Below are 14,104 nucleotides of genomic sequence, written 5' to 3'. Positions count from 1 at the left end.
AACTCATTATATATTATTTTCCAGAAAGCCTTTACCACTTTACAGGTCCACCACATGTGGTAAAAAGTACCTTCTTTCTCATTACATTTCCAGCATTCATTAGTTCTTGTTCAATACCATCTATACATCATTTTCATAAAAACTGAATGCTATTTAGATGCTATATTCCTAAAGCTGACTGAATAGTGACCATGGATTTCCATTATCAAGTGTTAGGAAACACAATGCATGTGAGGGTGTTTTTTGCTTATTTGTGGAATAAGCCAGAAAATCACCTACAACTCTTTTATTAGTTCAACACTGAAGGACTACCAGAATACCCTCTCCCTGGTATTTGCTGTGAAAGAAATCAATGAGAACCCTAACATCGTACCGAATATGAGCTTTGGGATACACCTCTATGATAGCTTCGTCAATACAAGGATGACTTATCAGAACACTCTGAAACTTCTGTCCAGCACAAGAAGGATTGTCCCCAACTTCAAATGTGACAAGAAAAGAAATATGATGGCTGTTATTGGAGCACTTGACTCCGACATCTCCCTTCACATGACTACGATCTTAGGCATCTACAAGATTCCACAGGTATAATAATAAAATAATAATAATAATTAATAATAATAATAATAATAATAATAATAATAATAAATAATGTGCCAGCCATCTTACTGGGTTGATCCAGTCACTCTGGGTAGCTTCAACCAAGTTATAAAACCACAGCAAAGCATCAAACATTAGAAACTTCCTGATAAAGGGCTGCTTTCAGATGCCTTCTAAAAGTCAGGTGGTTGTTTATTTCCTTGACAACTGATAGGAGGGCGTTCCACAAGGCAGGCACCACCACCGAGAAGGCCCTCTCCCTGCTTCCCTGTAACCTCACTTCTCGCAGGGAGGGAATTGCCAGAAGGCCCTTGGAGTTGGACCTCAGTGTCTGGTCTGAATGATGGGGGTGGAGCTCCTTCAGGTATACTGGACGGAGGCCATTTAGGGCTTTAAAGATCAGCACCAACACTTGGAATTGTGCTCAGAAACATACTGGGAGCCAATGTCAATACTTTAGGACCAGTTTTATATGGTTTTGGCTGCCGCATTCTGGATTACAGGTAGGTAGCCATGTTGGTCTGAGTTGACACATGGACAACAGACCCTGGAAACCTTCCACCAGACATTCAATGACTTTCACCCCACCATCAACCTAACAATGAACCAATCTATGCAAGAAATACATTTTCTGGACACTACTATGAAAATACAGGATGGACGTATAGACACCACCTTATACAGAAAACCAACTGACCGACAAACATATCTACATGCTTCTAGCTACCATCCCAAACATACCAAACAATCCATCATATACAGCCAGGCCCTACATTACAACCACATCTGTTCCAACTCTACAGACAGAGAATCTCACCTAAGAGATCTACAGCAAACCTTTTTAGAACTAAAATATCCACCTGATGAAGTTAAACAACAGATCAACAGAGCCAGACTGATACCTAGAGAGAACCTGCTGCAAGACAGACCCAAAAAAGAAAATAACAGAACACCACTAGTCATCACATACAGCTCCCAAGTTAAAACAGTACAACGCATCATCAGAGATTTACAGCCTCTCCTGGACAATGACAGCTCCCTTTCTCAAGCTCTGGGAGGAAGACCTTTCATTGCCTACAGACAGCCACCCAATCTTAAACAACTCCTCACCCACAATAATACAACCACCAGACTTAACATGGACACTGGTACCAGAGCCTGCAATAAACCCAGATGCCAACTTTGCTGCCACATACACCCAGACAACACCATTACTGGCCCCAACAACATCCAACATACCATCTCAGGACTATTCAATTGCTTATCTTCTAACATTGTGTATGCCATCAAATGCCAACAGTGCCCTTCAGCTCTCTATATTGGACAAACAGGCCAAACCCTACGCCAAAGGATAAATGGACATAAATCTGACATCAAGAACCACAAGACAGAGAAACCAGTAGGAAAACACTTCAATCTCCCAGGACATTTTATACGAGATCTCAAAGCAGCTGTTTTATTACAGAGAAATTTCAGGAACAGAGAGGGAGGTTGGTGCAGTGTGAATGCACTAGTAGGAATCCTCCTCCCAGGAAGCTGCACAACACCAGTTGCGAGAGGGCAGAGAAAGGATGCTACCCCTCCCCACCAGCTACTGCTGGAGATCTGCACTAGTTTGTGTGGCAATGTCCCCCCTTCCCCGTGAAATAAGTCGCAAGACACAATGAATAGATTTAAGTGGGCGAAAAGGCCACAACTTTATTGGTTACGAATGTTGAGCGGTATTGGCTTAGGCATTGGACCCTAACCGACTATATCCGACTGCAACCCGTGTGTTGCAGTCTGGGAGAAATTAACCTCCAGAAAGGAGCCCAGTGATGTACATCTACCGGAACTCCTCCTGTGGCCACCGTTGGGGCGTGCCTTACGGCCCTGACCTCACCAGGCTGTGGACCAAGCTCCGCCCCCGGAAACCTTTAACGGAAATTACAGTATCATTAGGGAACAAAAGATTGGAGCATTTAATCCTCATAGATCTAATATCACTTGAGAAATATTTCACTTTCTACATACTTCATTGTAAATGATAAACCTGGCCAAGATGTTGTCATTGATGAGTAATAGATTCAGTGTTTTATGTCCTAAAACCTGATGCATAGAAGACATCTGAGGAAGATTTTAATGTCTGATGTTTTATCATGTCTTAATATTCTCTTGGGAGGCGCCCAGAGTGGGTGGGATGTAAATAATTTATTATTATTATTATTATTATTATTATTATTATTATTATTATTATTATTACTAATATTGATATAATTATTACATTCATTCAAATTCCTCGTTATAAAAAACTAAAGAATATATTTGTATCTTCAATAAATTCTCATGGGTTCCACTTCAAGCAGTTATCTCAGATGAATCCAACCATTTACTATAACTCTCCCATGATTGTGAGATTGACTTCTTCCTTAGATTGCTTATTGTGCATTAGCTGCAGTGAGGAGGACCGAGTTGCAGCTCCAAACCTTCTTCCGGACGGTGCCCAATGAGAAATATCAATATGCAGGGATTGTCAAGCTGCTTCTTCATTTCCAATGGACGTGGGTTGGACTTGTTGCATCAGATGATGAGAATGGAGAGAAGTTTATGCAAATCTTAGTGCCAATGCTTTCCCAGAATGGAGTCTGCACAGCCTTCAAAGAAAAAGTACCATCCTTATCTCAAGGGATGGGTCATTTCAGTTCATTGGAACTCATTAGGGATAAGTTCTCGTTCCTGATGATCTGTGAAGTCAATATATTAGTTGTATATGCAGAACCTCAGACCATTGCAGCTGTGAAATGGATGATTTATTGGTCCTCATTAGCTGAAGATATTGCAGAGGATTCTGTAGGCAAAGTGTGGATTTTGACAGCCCAATGGGCCTTCTCATCAGAAATGTTGCAAAGGTTTAGCGATATTCAAGTCTTCGATGGTGCCCTGTCTTTTGCAATTCACACAGAAAAAGTCCAGGGATTTAAAGAATTCCTTCAAACTCTAAACCCTAACTCTCCAAATGGAGATGGGTTCCTCCAGGCTTTTTGGGAACTGGCATTCAACTGCTTATTTTCTGTTTCCAATGACCCCAATGAAAGCAGAGACACATGCACTGGCAATGAGAGTCTGGAGAGCCTTCCTGGGCACATTTTTGAAATGACCATGACTGGTCAAAGTTACAGTACCTATAATGCGGTTTATGCCATTGCATATACTTTGCACAAGATTCTCTCATCCAGTCCAAAACACAGAAGGATGGCAGGCAGAGGTGGGCTCGATCCTCCCAAACTGCAACCTTGGCAGGTAAGATTTCATATGCGGAATAAATCTTTGCATGGGGCTAATATATTGGATGACTGAATACACACAGAAGAAAAAACCTTTTACAGCATTTTCCTTTTCAGTGCTTCCCTGTTTTCCTTGCCTTCAAGTTGGAGCCAGAATCAATATATTCCCTGTCCTTCCCCTTCAAGTTGCAGAGGTGGAAGTATCTCCTCCTTTACTTCCTCACACTGAAATGACACCTCTTTGTCAAACTCAACAATGTTGTGGAAGGAGCTCCATGTTCTGCTGTCCTGTGTGTTTGTGATGCTGATATGTCAGGAGTGGTGGAGAAGGAGGCATGTTAAACTGGGCCTCATGATGTCTTAATATCAGAAAGGTGGGAGGTTTTTATCCAGGAAGAACATCTCCAGTACTTTCCTTGGGTGGCATTTAGGTTTGTTCAGGGGCGTAGCCAGGATGAAAGTCAGGGGGGGCAAGGGGCGGGGAGCAAGGGGCGGGGCCAAGGGGCGGGGGCGGGGCCACATCGGATCAGCCCGAAATCGGGCTGCTCCGACTCCCGACTCCCCCTCCGCGATAGGAAGGGACGAGGGGGAGCCAGGATCAGCCCAAAATCGGGCTGCTCCGACTCCCTCCTCCCCCTCCGCGATAGGAAGGGACGAGGGGGAGCCAGGATCAGCCCGAAATCGGGCTGCTCCGACTCCCTCCTCCCCCTCCGCGATCAGAAGGGACGAGGGGGAGCCAGGATCAGCCCGAAATCGGGCTGCTCCGACTCCCTCCTCCCCCTCCGCGATCGGAAGGGACAAGGGGGAGCCAGGATCAGCCCGAAATCGGGCTGCTCCGACTCCCGACTCCCCCTCCGCGATAGGAAGGGACGAGGGGGAGCCAGGATCAGCCCGAAATCGGGCTGCTCTGATCCCCTCCTCCCCCTCTGCAATCGCTGGGGCAGGTGGAGGGAAAGCCCCAGAGCCGCGCAAAGCGGTTGCCTGGCTTTCCCTCCGCCCGCCCCACAGCCAGCCGGCTAGAAGGGACGTCTCCCTTCTCCCTTGCTGGCTGTGGGGCGGAGGGAGGGAAAGCCAGCCAAACGCTTTGCGCGGCTCTGGTGCTTTCCCGCCGCCCGCCCCACAGCCAGCCAGGGAGAAGGGAGACGGCACCGGGCGGGCAGTGGGGCAGGCTGGCCAGTGGCCCTGCTTCTAGGGGGGGCAATTGCCCCCTCCTGCCCCCCTGCCTACGCCCATGGGTTTGTTTCTGACCCTGACTGCCCAACCATTCTATCCACCACCATCAACTATCTTCTAGAGACAGCAGTTGGTTCTGCACCAAAGGGGAACATATATGGCTATTTTCAAATGTAATTATCTGGTCATTATTGTATCTGTGCCTAGCAAAGTTCATTGATTGTAGTGTTCCTACAAGTTATGCTCACATTACATATGTGATTGCAACCTCATGTTGGTGGGGGAAAGTAAATAAAGAATGGAGTGCCGCGAAAACTCACCATCACCTGCTCTCTATTTATTTCTCCCCTGCCCTTACCAGGCTCTCAGAAGGTCCAGGGAGGGCCCTGGGTGTACAGGCCTCCTCCTTGCTTGCTAGGCTCTGGGAAGGAGGCATGAGGGAGCTTCCCTCCCAAAGCCAGGTGAGCATGGCAGTGCACTCCATGCCAGCCTCGGAGAAGGAGACACAAGGACACTGGGTGCGTCCCAGAGGACAGCAAAGAAGGTGCCCCTTTGCTTCCCAGGGTGTTGGGAGGTCATGACAGGGCTCTAGTAGCATCCCAGGGTCCTCCTGCAACCTTCCCAGGCCTTGGAAGCCCCTCTCTGCCTTGTGGAGGGCAGTTCCGGGGGTTCCTGACTTTGCACGATTTTGCCTTTGCACATGAACCCCCTGAGCCTAACCCTCAAATACTTAAGGGCCTGGCCAAGTGGACTTCCCAGAATTCCATATGTGCTCCAAAGGTGGACCACACCATTTTGACTCCTTTCCAATATGTGACAAATATTGATTGATACTTTTCCTTTGCCTCATTTTATCCTGTCTAGGTTCCCTCCTTCCTGAGGAGTATCTCCTTCAACAACAGTGCTGGGGACTTTGTGTCTTTTGATGAGAATGGGGAATTGGCAGCTGGATTTGATGTTATTAACTGGGTTACTTTCCCCAACCAAACCTTCTCACGAGTGAAAGTTGGGAAGACAGAACCACAGGATTTGCACTATGTTGACTTCAGCATGGATGAAGAAGCCATCACATGGCACAAAGCATTCAATCAGGTAGGAGTGGACTCTTGGTTTTTAAAATACGGTAACGTTTTAAATTATTGTTAAGAATACAAATACAAGAATAACGTCTGATATTAATAACATTCTTAAGTCCAGTTAATGCATGAAAAGGTGGCTACAATAGAGTAAGCTCTCCTGCCAAGCTTAGCCAGTCACATTAATGCCGGAGTAAAGGGAAAGGGAAGGTCAAGGACCCCTGGACGGTTAAGTCCAGCCCAAGGCAAATATCGGGTGCAGCGCTGTAGTGTTCATAAAATTAATATAAAGAGATCTTGAACTCATATGATCATTTGTGTCGGTTTGAGGAGGACATTTTTTTGGACATAAGTCCAGCGTAATGGACTCCTTCCGGCTGGATCATATTAGAATAGGATTTCTTATATGAATATTACAGATGCTGCATTGGCTGTATTTTAACTTTCATTCTCCATTAAGTCTCACGTTCTCAGCTTGCCAGTTTCTGCAGGCAGGCACAGAAGAAAATTGCTGCAAGCAAACATCCTGTGGATTAACTCCTGGCTTTGATCTGTGTCTTTCACAGGGAAATGATAGAAGCCTGTCTTCCTTTTCTGTGCGTTTGTCTTACGTGTTCCTGAAGTGGAACTGTTGTTCTTTGTTCTTTCTCTTTCTGGCTTGTGATGCTAAAGGGAGGGAGCCATGATGAAGAGCTCTCTGTGTGTTTATACCGTATATAAATAAACTAGTTTAGCCAAGATGCTGTGCTACTGAGTCTGTTACGCAACTGCACAACCTCTGCGTATCTGTAAAGTGCACTGGTGTTCGACTGGCACCAATCACTGTGATGTTCGGGCTGGAGAATGCTTATGAACGATCGCCCAGGAGGGGGAGAACATGTCAGCCGGGCATGTGTCTCTGCCAGGGTCCTATTCGTCTGTAGGTCTTATCCTGACATAGGTTATGGGCCCAGGGATTGGGGCGATAGCCTCAATGCCAGCAAAGAACTGGAGGCTGAAATTGTCCCTTGGAAGAGTCTCCTGGAAAGAAGCAAGCCGAGACGGAAGGGAAGGAAGCTGCATTGGAGACTGTGAGTAACACAGCAAAATCTTTCTGCCTGAAATCGAAAGTAGAAATTAGGCAGACCAGGCTGTTTGTGCAGCTGCCAATATAGCATGCACAGAGAAGCAGCAAAGATTTATGACTGCTTAAATGTTCCTGCAGCAGATAATCTCCGAAACAGAGATGAGCAGGAATGGATTTATTTCCCTGAGTTTGCATGGAGGGAACTCGGAAGGAGGAACACGTCCCTTCCCCGGAGTTTTGGGAAACGGGGGGGGGGGGTGTCCCAATGCCTGCACAGCAGAAGCGAAGCTGGGTTTTCATGCCAGCAAGGCAATTTGCCACTGTGTAGCCTGATTTATGTGCTACAGAAGCCCAACGCTGCATAAAGTAGCAAGCTTGAACTTTAAGAAGACAAGATTCTTCTGATCCATTCCCTGATAGTTTGGGAATGTGTGGGAGCTGTGTTCATGTTCCCAGAAAGCTGTGAGAAGTAGTTTGGTTGCTGTGCTACAGAGACGCCAACAGCCATACAGTGTGTGTTCTGTAGGAATTTAATCTACGCCACACTGGACATTCTAAGATGGCGAGAAGCTATCTCTCCGACGTCCACGTGATGTGGGAGGCAATGTTTCCTGAAGCCAAAAGCCCCAGTCGTGTTTTGGCTGAAGATGGAACTGTTTCCTGTTCTGGGGGAGGACGCTTCAGAGCGGGAGGGAGTTGACTTGTAACGTCATCTCAATCATCACTGCAACCAGCAGGTGGCACTGCTGAGGATCCAGGCAGTGGAACTTTTGTCCTGTGAGGCCAAGACTTTTGGACACTAGCTGCAGCGTGTCAAGAGGACCAGCAGCAAAGGAGCAGAGCTTCAAAAGGGGACATTTGCTGTAAGCAGACCTCTTAAGGGTGCACAGCACCAGGAGCCATGGAACTGGAAAGCATTTGTGGTTTAACATGTTTTTTTCATTCCAGGTCCAAAACGCAGCGTGTATGTTCTGTTTCAGGTCATAAACAGAGCGCAACCATCCACCAGAAGAACCAAAGCAACAATTAGTTTGTTCTTTACTATGTTGTGTTGTTGTGTAAACATGGGGGGGGGTGAAAAGGTTACAGCAGCATATCATGTATTGTCTGTTAACCATATTTTCCCATGCAGGTTGTAAGCATGAAGACTCCCAGATGCAGATATGTCTGTCACCAAAATGGTCAAAGGACCAGTGTTCAGAATGTCGCAAAGGAGGAGAAGTTGGTGTTGTCAGTGACACAAAGAGTACCCGGAAAAGGTCGTGATACCAGTGACAGGATCTGACATGTGGGTTCCAAAGTCACACACACAGAGCACAATGCTCAGCAAACATAGTTTGCAATTTTTTCCCTAGATAGGGACGTGACAAACCCGGAAAAAGCCAGATTGCCAATGTGTGCTTCTGACATGTGGGTTTAAAAAGTCACAAACCAAGGAGCATAGATTCTTCCTGAGGTACTGAGGCATGTACAGAGTACTAAAGCCTCATACCGAATTGTTTTTACTCTATTGAGTGCAGTGTGGCGTGGGAAGGAATTCTAAAAGTTTTCCTAGGCAACCCCATTGCTGGTGACTTACATAGTAAGTTTTTCGCTGTTATAAACAGCAGATGTGCTCACATGAGTTTCCACTGCCACAGTGAAAGAGTTTGCTAACACAATTCTGATTGGTCCTTTTTGAATTCTGTAATGCAATCCCTTTGTGTGTAATAAAAAGGACCTGGCACGAGGGGGGAGACAGACTCCACTCTCCACATGCACTGGGGACGTGCTCAGAGTCTTTTGCTGGTCAAAGTCTCTGTCTGTCTTTCTTTCCCCCTATCCCTATTCTTCCCTACACTCATGAGCAAACCCCACACTGCGCTCATCTCGCTTTTCAGGCCAAGGAAGCCGGCATTTGTCTGCAGATGATTTTCGGGTCATGTGGCCAGCAGGACTAAACCGCTAATGGCGCAACGGAACACCGTGACAGAAGCCAGAGTGCAACAGAAACACCATTTACCTTCCCGCCACAGCGGTACCTATTTACAGTGGTACCTCGGTTTAAGTACACAGTTGGTTCCGGAAGTCTGTACTTTACCTGAACTTTCCCACTGAAAGTATTGGAAAGTGGATTAATCCGTTCCAGACGGTCCACGGAGTACTTAAACTGAAGCGTACTTAACCTGAAGCTAATTTTCTCATTGAAAGTAATGGAAAGTGGATTAATCCATTCCATATGGGTCTGCGGAGTACTTAAACTGAAAGTACTCAAACCGAAGCGTACTTAAACCAAGGTATGACTGTATTGACTTGCACTGGTATGCTTTTGAACTGCTAGGTTGGCAGGAGCTGGGACAGAGCAATGAGAGCTGACGCTGTTGTGTGGATTTGAACAACCTTCTTATGAACAAGCCCAAGAGGCTCAGTGGTTTAGACCACAGGACCACCTAATGTAGGAGTAAATTCTGTGTTACCAAACAATACTTATTTCTCAGAAGACAAGGGGAGGATAAGTTACCCATTTGTGAAAGAAGCGATTCTGTCTTGTTGTGTTTCTCTGAGCCTAATGTCAAATGTATATGCTGCCTATTCTGCCAACTCCCTTTATTTCAGAATCGCTGTTCTCTTTCCATCCAGTTTCCCTCCTGCTTCACTCCCCGTATTTACATTACAATTTATTCACACATACAGCACCTTTCTGGAATAACATGAATCTGCCAAATGGTCTCTTCTCTTTGGTTCAAACTGTGTTCTTTACCATGCAAAAGGGAGCTTCTTCTTCTCCTCTCTTTCTGACTAGGTCCTGCCCCTTGGTTTGTGTAACGATCGGTGCCAGCCAGGCTACAGCCGGAAAAAGAAGGAAGGGCTGCCATTTTGTTGCTATGACTGCACTTCATGTCCAGATGGGATGATTTCAAATCAAACAGGTAGGAGACATCATCTGCTCTTTTATAAAATGATGCCTAGTCTATTTCAACAGTTTCCCCTTATTAACAGTTCGGTGGCACTGTGGGTTAAACCACAGAGCCTAGGGCTTGCCGAGCAGAAGGTCGACGGTTCGAATCCCTGCGACGGGGTAAGCTCCTGTTGTTCAGTCCCTGCTCCTGCCAAACTGTTGTTTAGTCGTTTAGTCATGTCCGACTCTTCGTGACCCCATGGACCAGAGCATGCCAGGCACTCCTGTCTTCCACTGCCTCCTGCAGTTTGGTCAAACTCATGTTCGTAGCTTCGAGAACACTGTCCAACCATCTTGTCCTCTGACGTCCCCTTCTCCTAGTGCCCTCAATCTTTCCCAACATCAGGGTCTTTTCCAGGGATTCTTCTCTTCTCATGAGGTGGCCAAAGTATTGGAGCCTCAGCTTCACGATCTGTCCTTCCAGGGAGCACTCAGGGCTGATTTCCTTAAGAATGGATAGGTTTGATCTTCTAGCAGTCCATGGGATTCTCAAGAGTCTCCTCCAGCACCATAATTCAAAAGCATCAATTCTTCGGCGATCAGCCTTCTTTATGGTCCAGCTCTCACTTCCATACATCACTACTGGGAAAACCATAGCTTTAACTATACGGACCTTTGTAGGCAAGGTGATGTCTCTGCTTTTTAAGATGCTGTCTAGGTTTGTCATTGCTTTTCTCCCAAGAAACAGGCGTCTTTTAATTTTGTGACTGCTGTCACCATCTGCAGTGATCAAGGAGCCCAAGAAAGTAAAATCTCTCACTGCCTCCATTTCTTCCCCTTCTATTTGCCAGGAGGTGATGGGACCCGTGGCCATGATCTTGGTTTTTTGATGTTGAGCTTCAGACCATATTTTCCGCTCTCCTCTTTCACCCTCATTAAAAGGTTCTTTAATTCCAACCTAGCAGTTCTCAAAGTGCAAGTAGAAGGACATGGCATTTCCGTGTGCTGCTCTGGTTTGCCAGAAGCGGCTTAGTCATTCTGGCCACATGACCCGGAGGCTGTACGCTGGCTTCCTTGGCCAATAGAGCCAGATGAGCGCGACAACCCCAGAGTCATCCGCAACTGGATCTAATGGTCAGGGGTCCCTCTACCTTTACCTTTACTCACTCCTAAACAGAACAGCAGTTGCACTCAGATATGGAAGAAAGAAAACAGATGCAGAGAGTTGGGCAAACTAGAGCCACAACCTTAACCTTTCCAAAGTAGGCCTGTGGAAATTGGCATGGATCATGTCCCGAGTTCTCTGCCTGCTCCCCACCTGCCACAGCTTGTGAAGACTTCCCTAGCCCTCCATCCTTATAGTTTTAGGGGTGAGAGCCAGAAACACAAATTCAAATTCTGCTGCTCCAAGATATCATAGTGGGCTTCTCACTTTTCAGCAGAGACGACCGTTTGCTCTTTCAATGGCACCGTATTAACTGTCTTCAATACTTTGCTTCCTAAATTCCTGGTGATTTGATTGCTTTATGAAGAAAAAATACACATTGCATTCTACTGGTTTCCACTTATCTCTGATACTTGTTTATAACTAATTGATAGCTTAGAATTGTGTTTTGGGAGCAGAAGCAATATTTCTTTCAAAGGAGATTTGAGATACCATTGGAGATGGAGGAATCCATTTCATTACAAAGAATGAAACATGCCAGAAGAAAAAGGTTGCCTAGTTGTGGAAACTCATATATCAATAATCTGATTCATTTATTTTTTTAGATTCGGATTATTGTTTCAAATGCCAAGACGGTCAATTTCCAAACCGCCACAGAGATGATTGCATTCCCAAGAGCCAAAATTTCCTTTCCTACGCCGAGCCTTTGGGATTCACATTAGCTGCCTTAGCTCTGCTCTTTGCTGTGGTCACAGCCTTAGTCCTTGGCGTCTTCTCTAAGAACGGGGACACTCCCATTGTCAAAGCCAACAACCGGGACCTCACCTACACTCTGCTCCTTGCCCTGTTGCTCTGCTTCCTCTGCTCCTTGCTCTTCATTGGCCAGCCTCACCGAGTGAGCTGCTCTTTACGGCAAACGGCCTTTGGCATCATCTTCTCCATTGCGGTGTCTTGTGTCTTGGCCAAAACCATCACGGTGGTTCTGGCGTTCATGGCCACCAAACCCGGATCCAGGATGAGGAAATGGGTGGGGAAATCTCTTGCCAACTCTGTTCTTCTGGCTTGCTGCTCACTTCAGGCCAGTATTTGTGCTCTTTGGCTCTGCACGGCTCCTCCCTTCCCCGATGTGGACATGAACTCTCTGGCGGAGGAAATCATCGTGGAATGCAACGAAGGCTCTGCCACCATGTTTTATTGTGTCCTGGGGTACCTGGGATTCCTGGCCATTGTCAGCTTCACCATGGCTTTCCTGGCCAGGAAGTTGCCAGACAGTTTCAACGAAGCCAAGTTCATCACTTTCAGCATGTTGGTGTTCTGCAGCGTTTGGCTGTCCTTTGTCCCCTCTTATCTGAGCACCAAAGGGAAGCAGATGGTGGCTGTGGAGATCTTCTGCATCTTGGCCTCCAGTGCAGGCCTGCTTGCTTGCATCTTCTTCCCCAAATTGTACATAATCCTTCTGAGGCCTGAATTGAACAGCAAAGACCACTTGATTCGGAGGAGCAAATAAGAGTCAATTGCGTTGATGCCTTTAATTGTTGCATTATTGGAAAATGCAGACATTTGTTGGAATAAAACTTGCCAAGGAAATCCCTTGTGTGTCCCATTTATTATCTTTTTCATAATCAGTTTTTTTCTCTCCTCTCTTGTCACTGTTTATTTACATACAGCATTTTTCACAATCTGTGCTCAAAGTGGTTTGCACAAAAAGACAGTATTACATAAGAACATTGGGAGAACTTGTTGGATCCGGCCCATGACACATCTAGTCCAGCATCCTGTTCTCACAAGGGCCAACCAGATTATCATTAATATCAACATTTTTCCCAATTTGTATACAATCCATCATTTATGGTCATGGTTACTGTTCCCTGTCCCTTTGATTGGGTTGTCCCAGGCACTCTTGGGGGCTTCCAACATATATAAAAATATAATAAAACATTACGCACTAGAAGGCTTATTGATACTGGGCTACCTTCAGATGTCTTCTAAAGGATATATAGATATTCTTCTCCTTGACATCTTACGAGAAGGCGTTTCACAGGGAAGTGCCACTACTGAGAAGGCCTCTGCCTGGTTCCCTGTAATCTCACTTCTTATAGCGTCAGGGACTCACCTTAGGAGGAATGGTGAAGGCCGCCTCCCCAGCCTGACCTCTCCAGGGAGCGGGGAGAGGAAGACAGTGTAGATTGACAAAAGGGGTTGACGGAGGTCACAGCTCAGAGGCAGATGAGGGGGAAAGTTGGGAAATAATGGGAGAGGACGAGGAGGAAGCAACAGGGGGAGACAGCTGACAGATACAGTGTCTTTAGAAAGTATTCCAGACCCACTTCTCTCCCAGAACCTGGCGAGTCTTAAAAGTAGGAGAGCAAAGAACTCAAAGACAGGGGGCACGTAGTGGCACACGTAGCAGTGACAAATGAGAAAGTGGGAGAGACAGGGGTGGAGATTCACTCGGTACAACACCATTATCCAAGAGGCTGGGTTCTATAGCCTCTCTCTGTAAATACAGAATAAAAAGAAGATGGTAAGAAACATTCCCTTGTCTTTGTATGTTCCTGGGCAACCAGCCAGGAGTTGCTGACAGCAGACAGACATGCAATGAGGGAACCACCAGAAGGCTGTCAGAGCTGGACCTCAGGCTGAATAATGGAGGCTCCTTCAGGTATACACCCATAGATCTCAGGGTTGTTCACCGCATGGAGTTGCAATATTAAAACCACAAAGTATATAATAACATTAAGAACAACAACAATCCAATTATCCCCCCTTCTGCAACACATTTAAAAGAGCACTAGATAAGTCAACCAGCCTAAGGCCTGGTTGAAGAGGAAGGTTTTTGCCTTCTGGTCTAACCTGGAGGTTACCACAACAAATGCAACATAT

The 14,104-nt window shown here is 46.1% G+C and overlaps 1 protein-coding gene across 2 annotated transcripts; it reads left to right on the top strand.

Annotated features, from left to right (window-relative positions):
• Positions 1-5,741: 5,741 nt before the first annotated feature.
• On the top strand, positions 5,742-12,801 carry LOC132593182 (vomeronasal type-2 receptor 26-like). 2 transcript variants are annotated; one of them, XM_060282664.1, is made up of 3 exons: positions 5,742-6,128; positions 9,961-10,087; positions 11,827-12,801. In XM_060282664.1, the coding sequence occupies exons 1-3, from the start codon at positions 6,087-6,089 to the stop codon at positions 12,726-12,728; spliced, it is 1,071 nt and encodes a 356-aa protein (XP_060138647.1). In that variant the 5' UTR covers positions 5,742-6,086; the 3' UTR covers positions 12,729-12,801. The 2 variants fall into 2 exon arrangements, with proteins under 2 accessions (XP_060138647.1, XP_060138648.1); XM_060282665.1 differs by lacking the exon at positions 5,742-6,128 and adding an exon at positions 6,951-7,182.
• Positions 12,802-14,104: the final 1,303 nt, after the last annotated feature.

This window comes from Zootoca vivipara, chromosome 14, assembly GCF_963506605.1.
Source record: "Zootoca vivipara chromosome 14, rZooViv1.1, whole genome shotgun sequence".
Taxonomy (NCBI): Eukaryota; Metazoa; Chordata; class Lepidosauria; order Squamata; family Lacertidae; genus Zootoca; species Zootoca vivipara.
Note: the sequence above shows the minus strand (reverse complement) of the source record. Positions and strands in the feature narration are given on the sequence as shown.

Bases quoted from the DNA above. Each gene is read 5' to 3' on its own strand.
- LOC132593182 (XM_060282664.1), top strand. From the start codon at position 6,087: ATGGATGAAGAAGCCATCACATGGCACAAAGCATTCAATCAG. The intron at 6,129-9,960 runs GTAGGAGTGGAC...CTTTCTGACTAG, and splicing joins GGCACAAAGCATTCAATCAG to GTCCTGCCCCTTGGTTTGTG. The intron at 10,088-11,826 runs GTAGGAGACATC...TTATTTTTTTAG, and splicing joins GATGATTTCAAATCAAACAG to ATTCGGATTATTGTTTCAAA.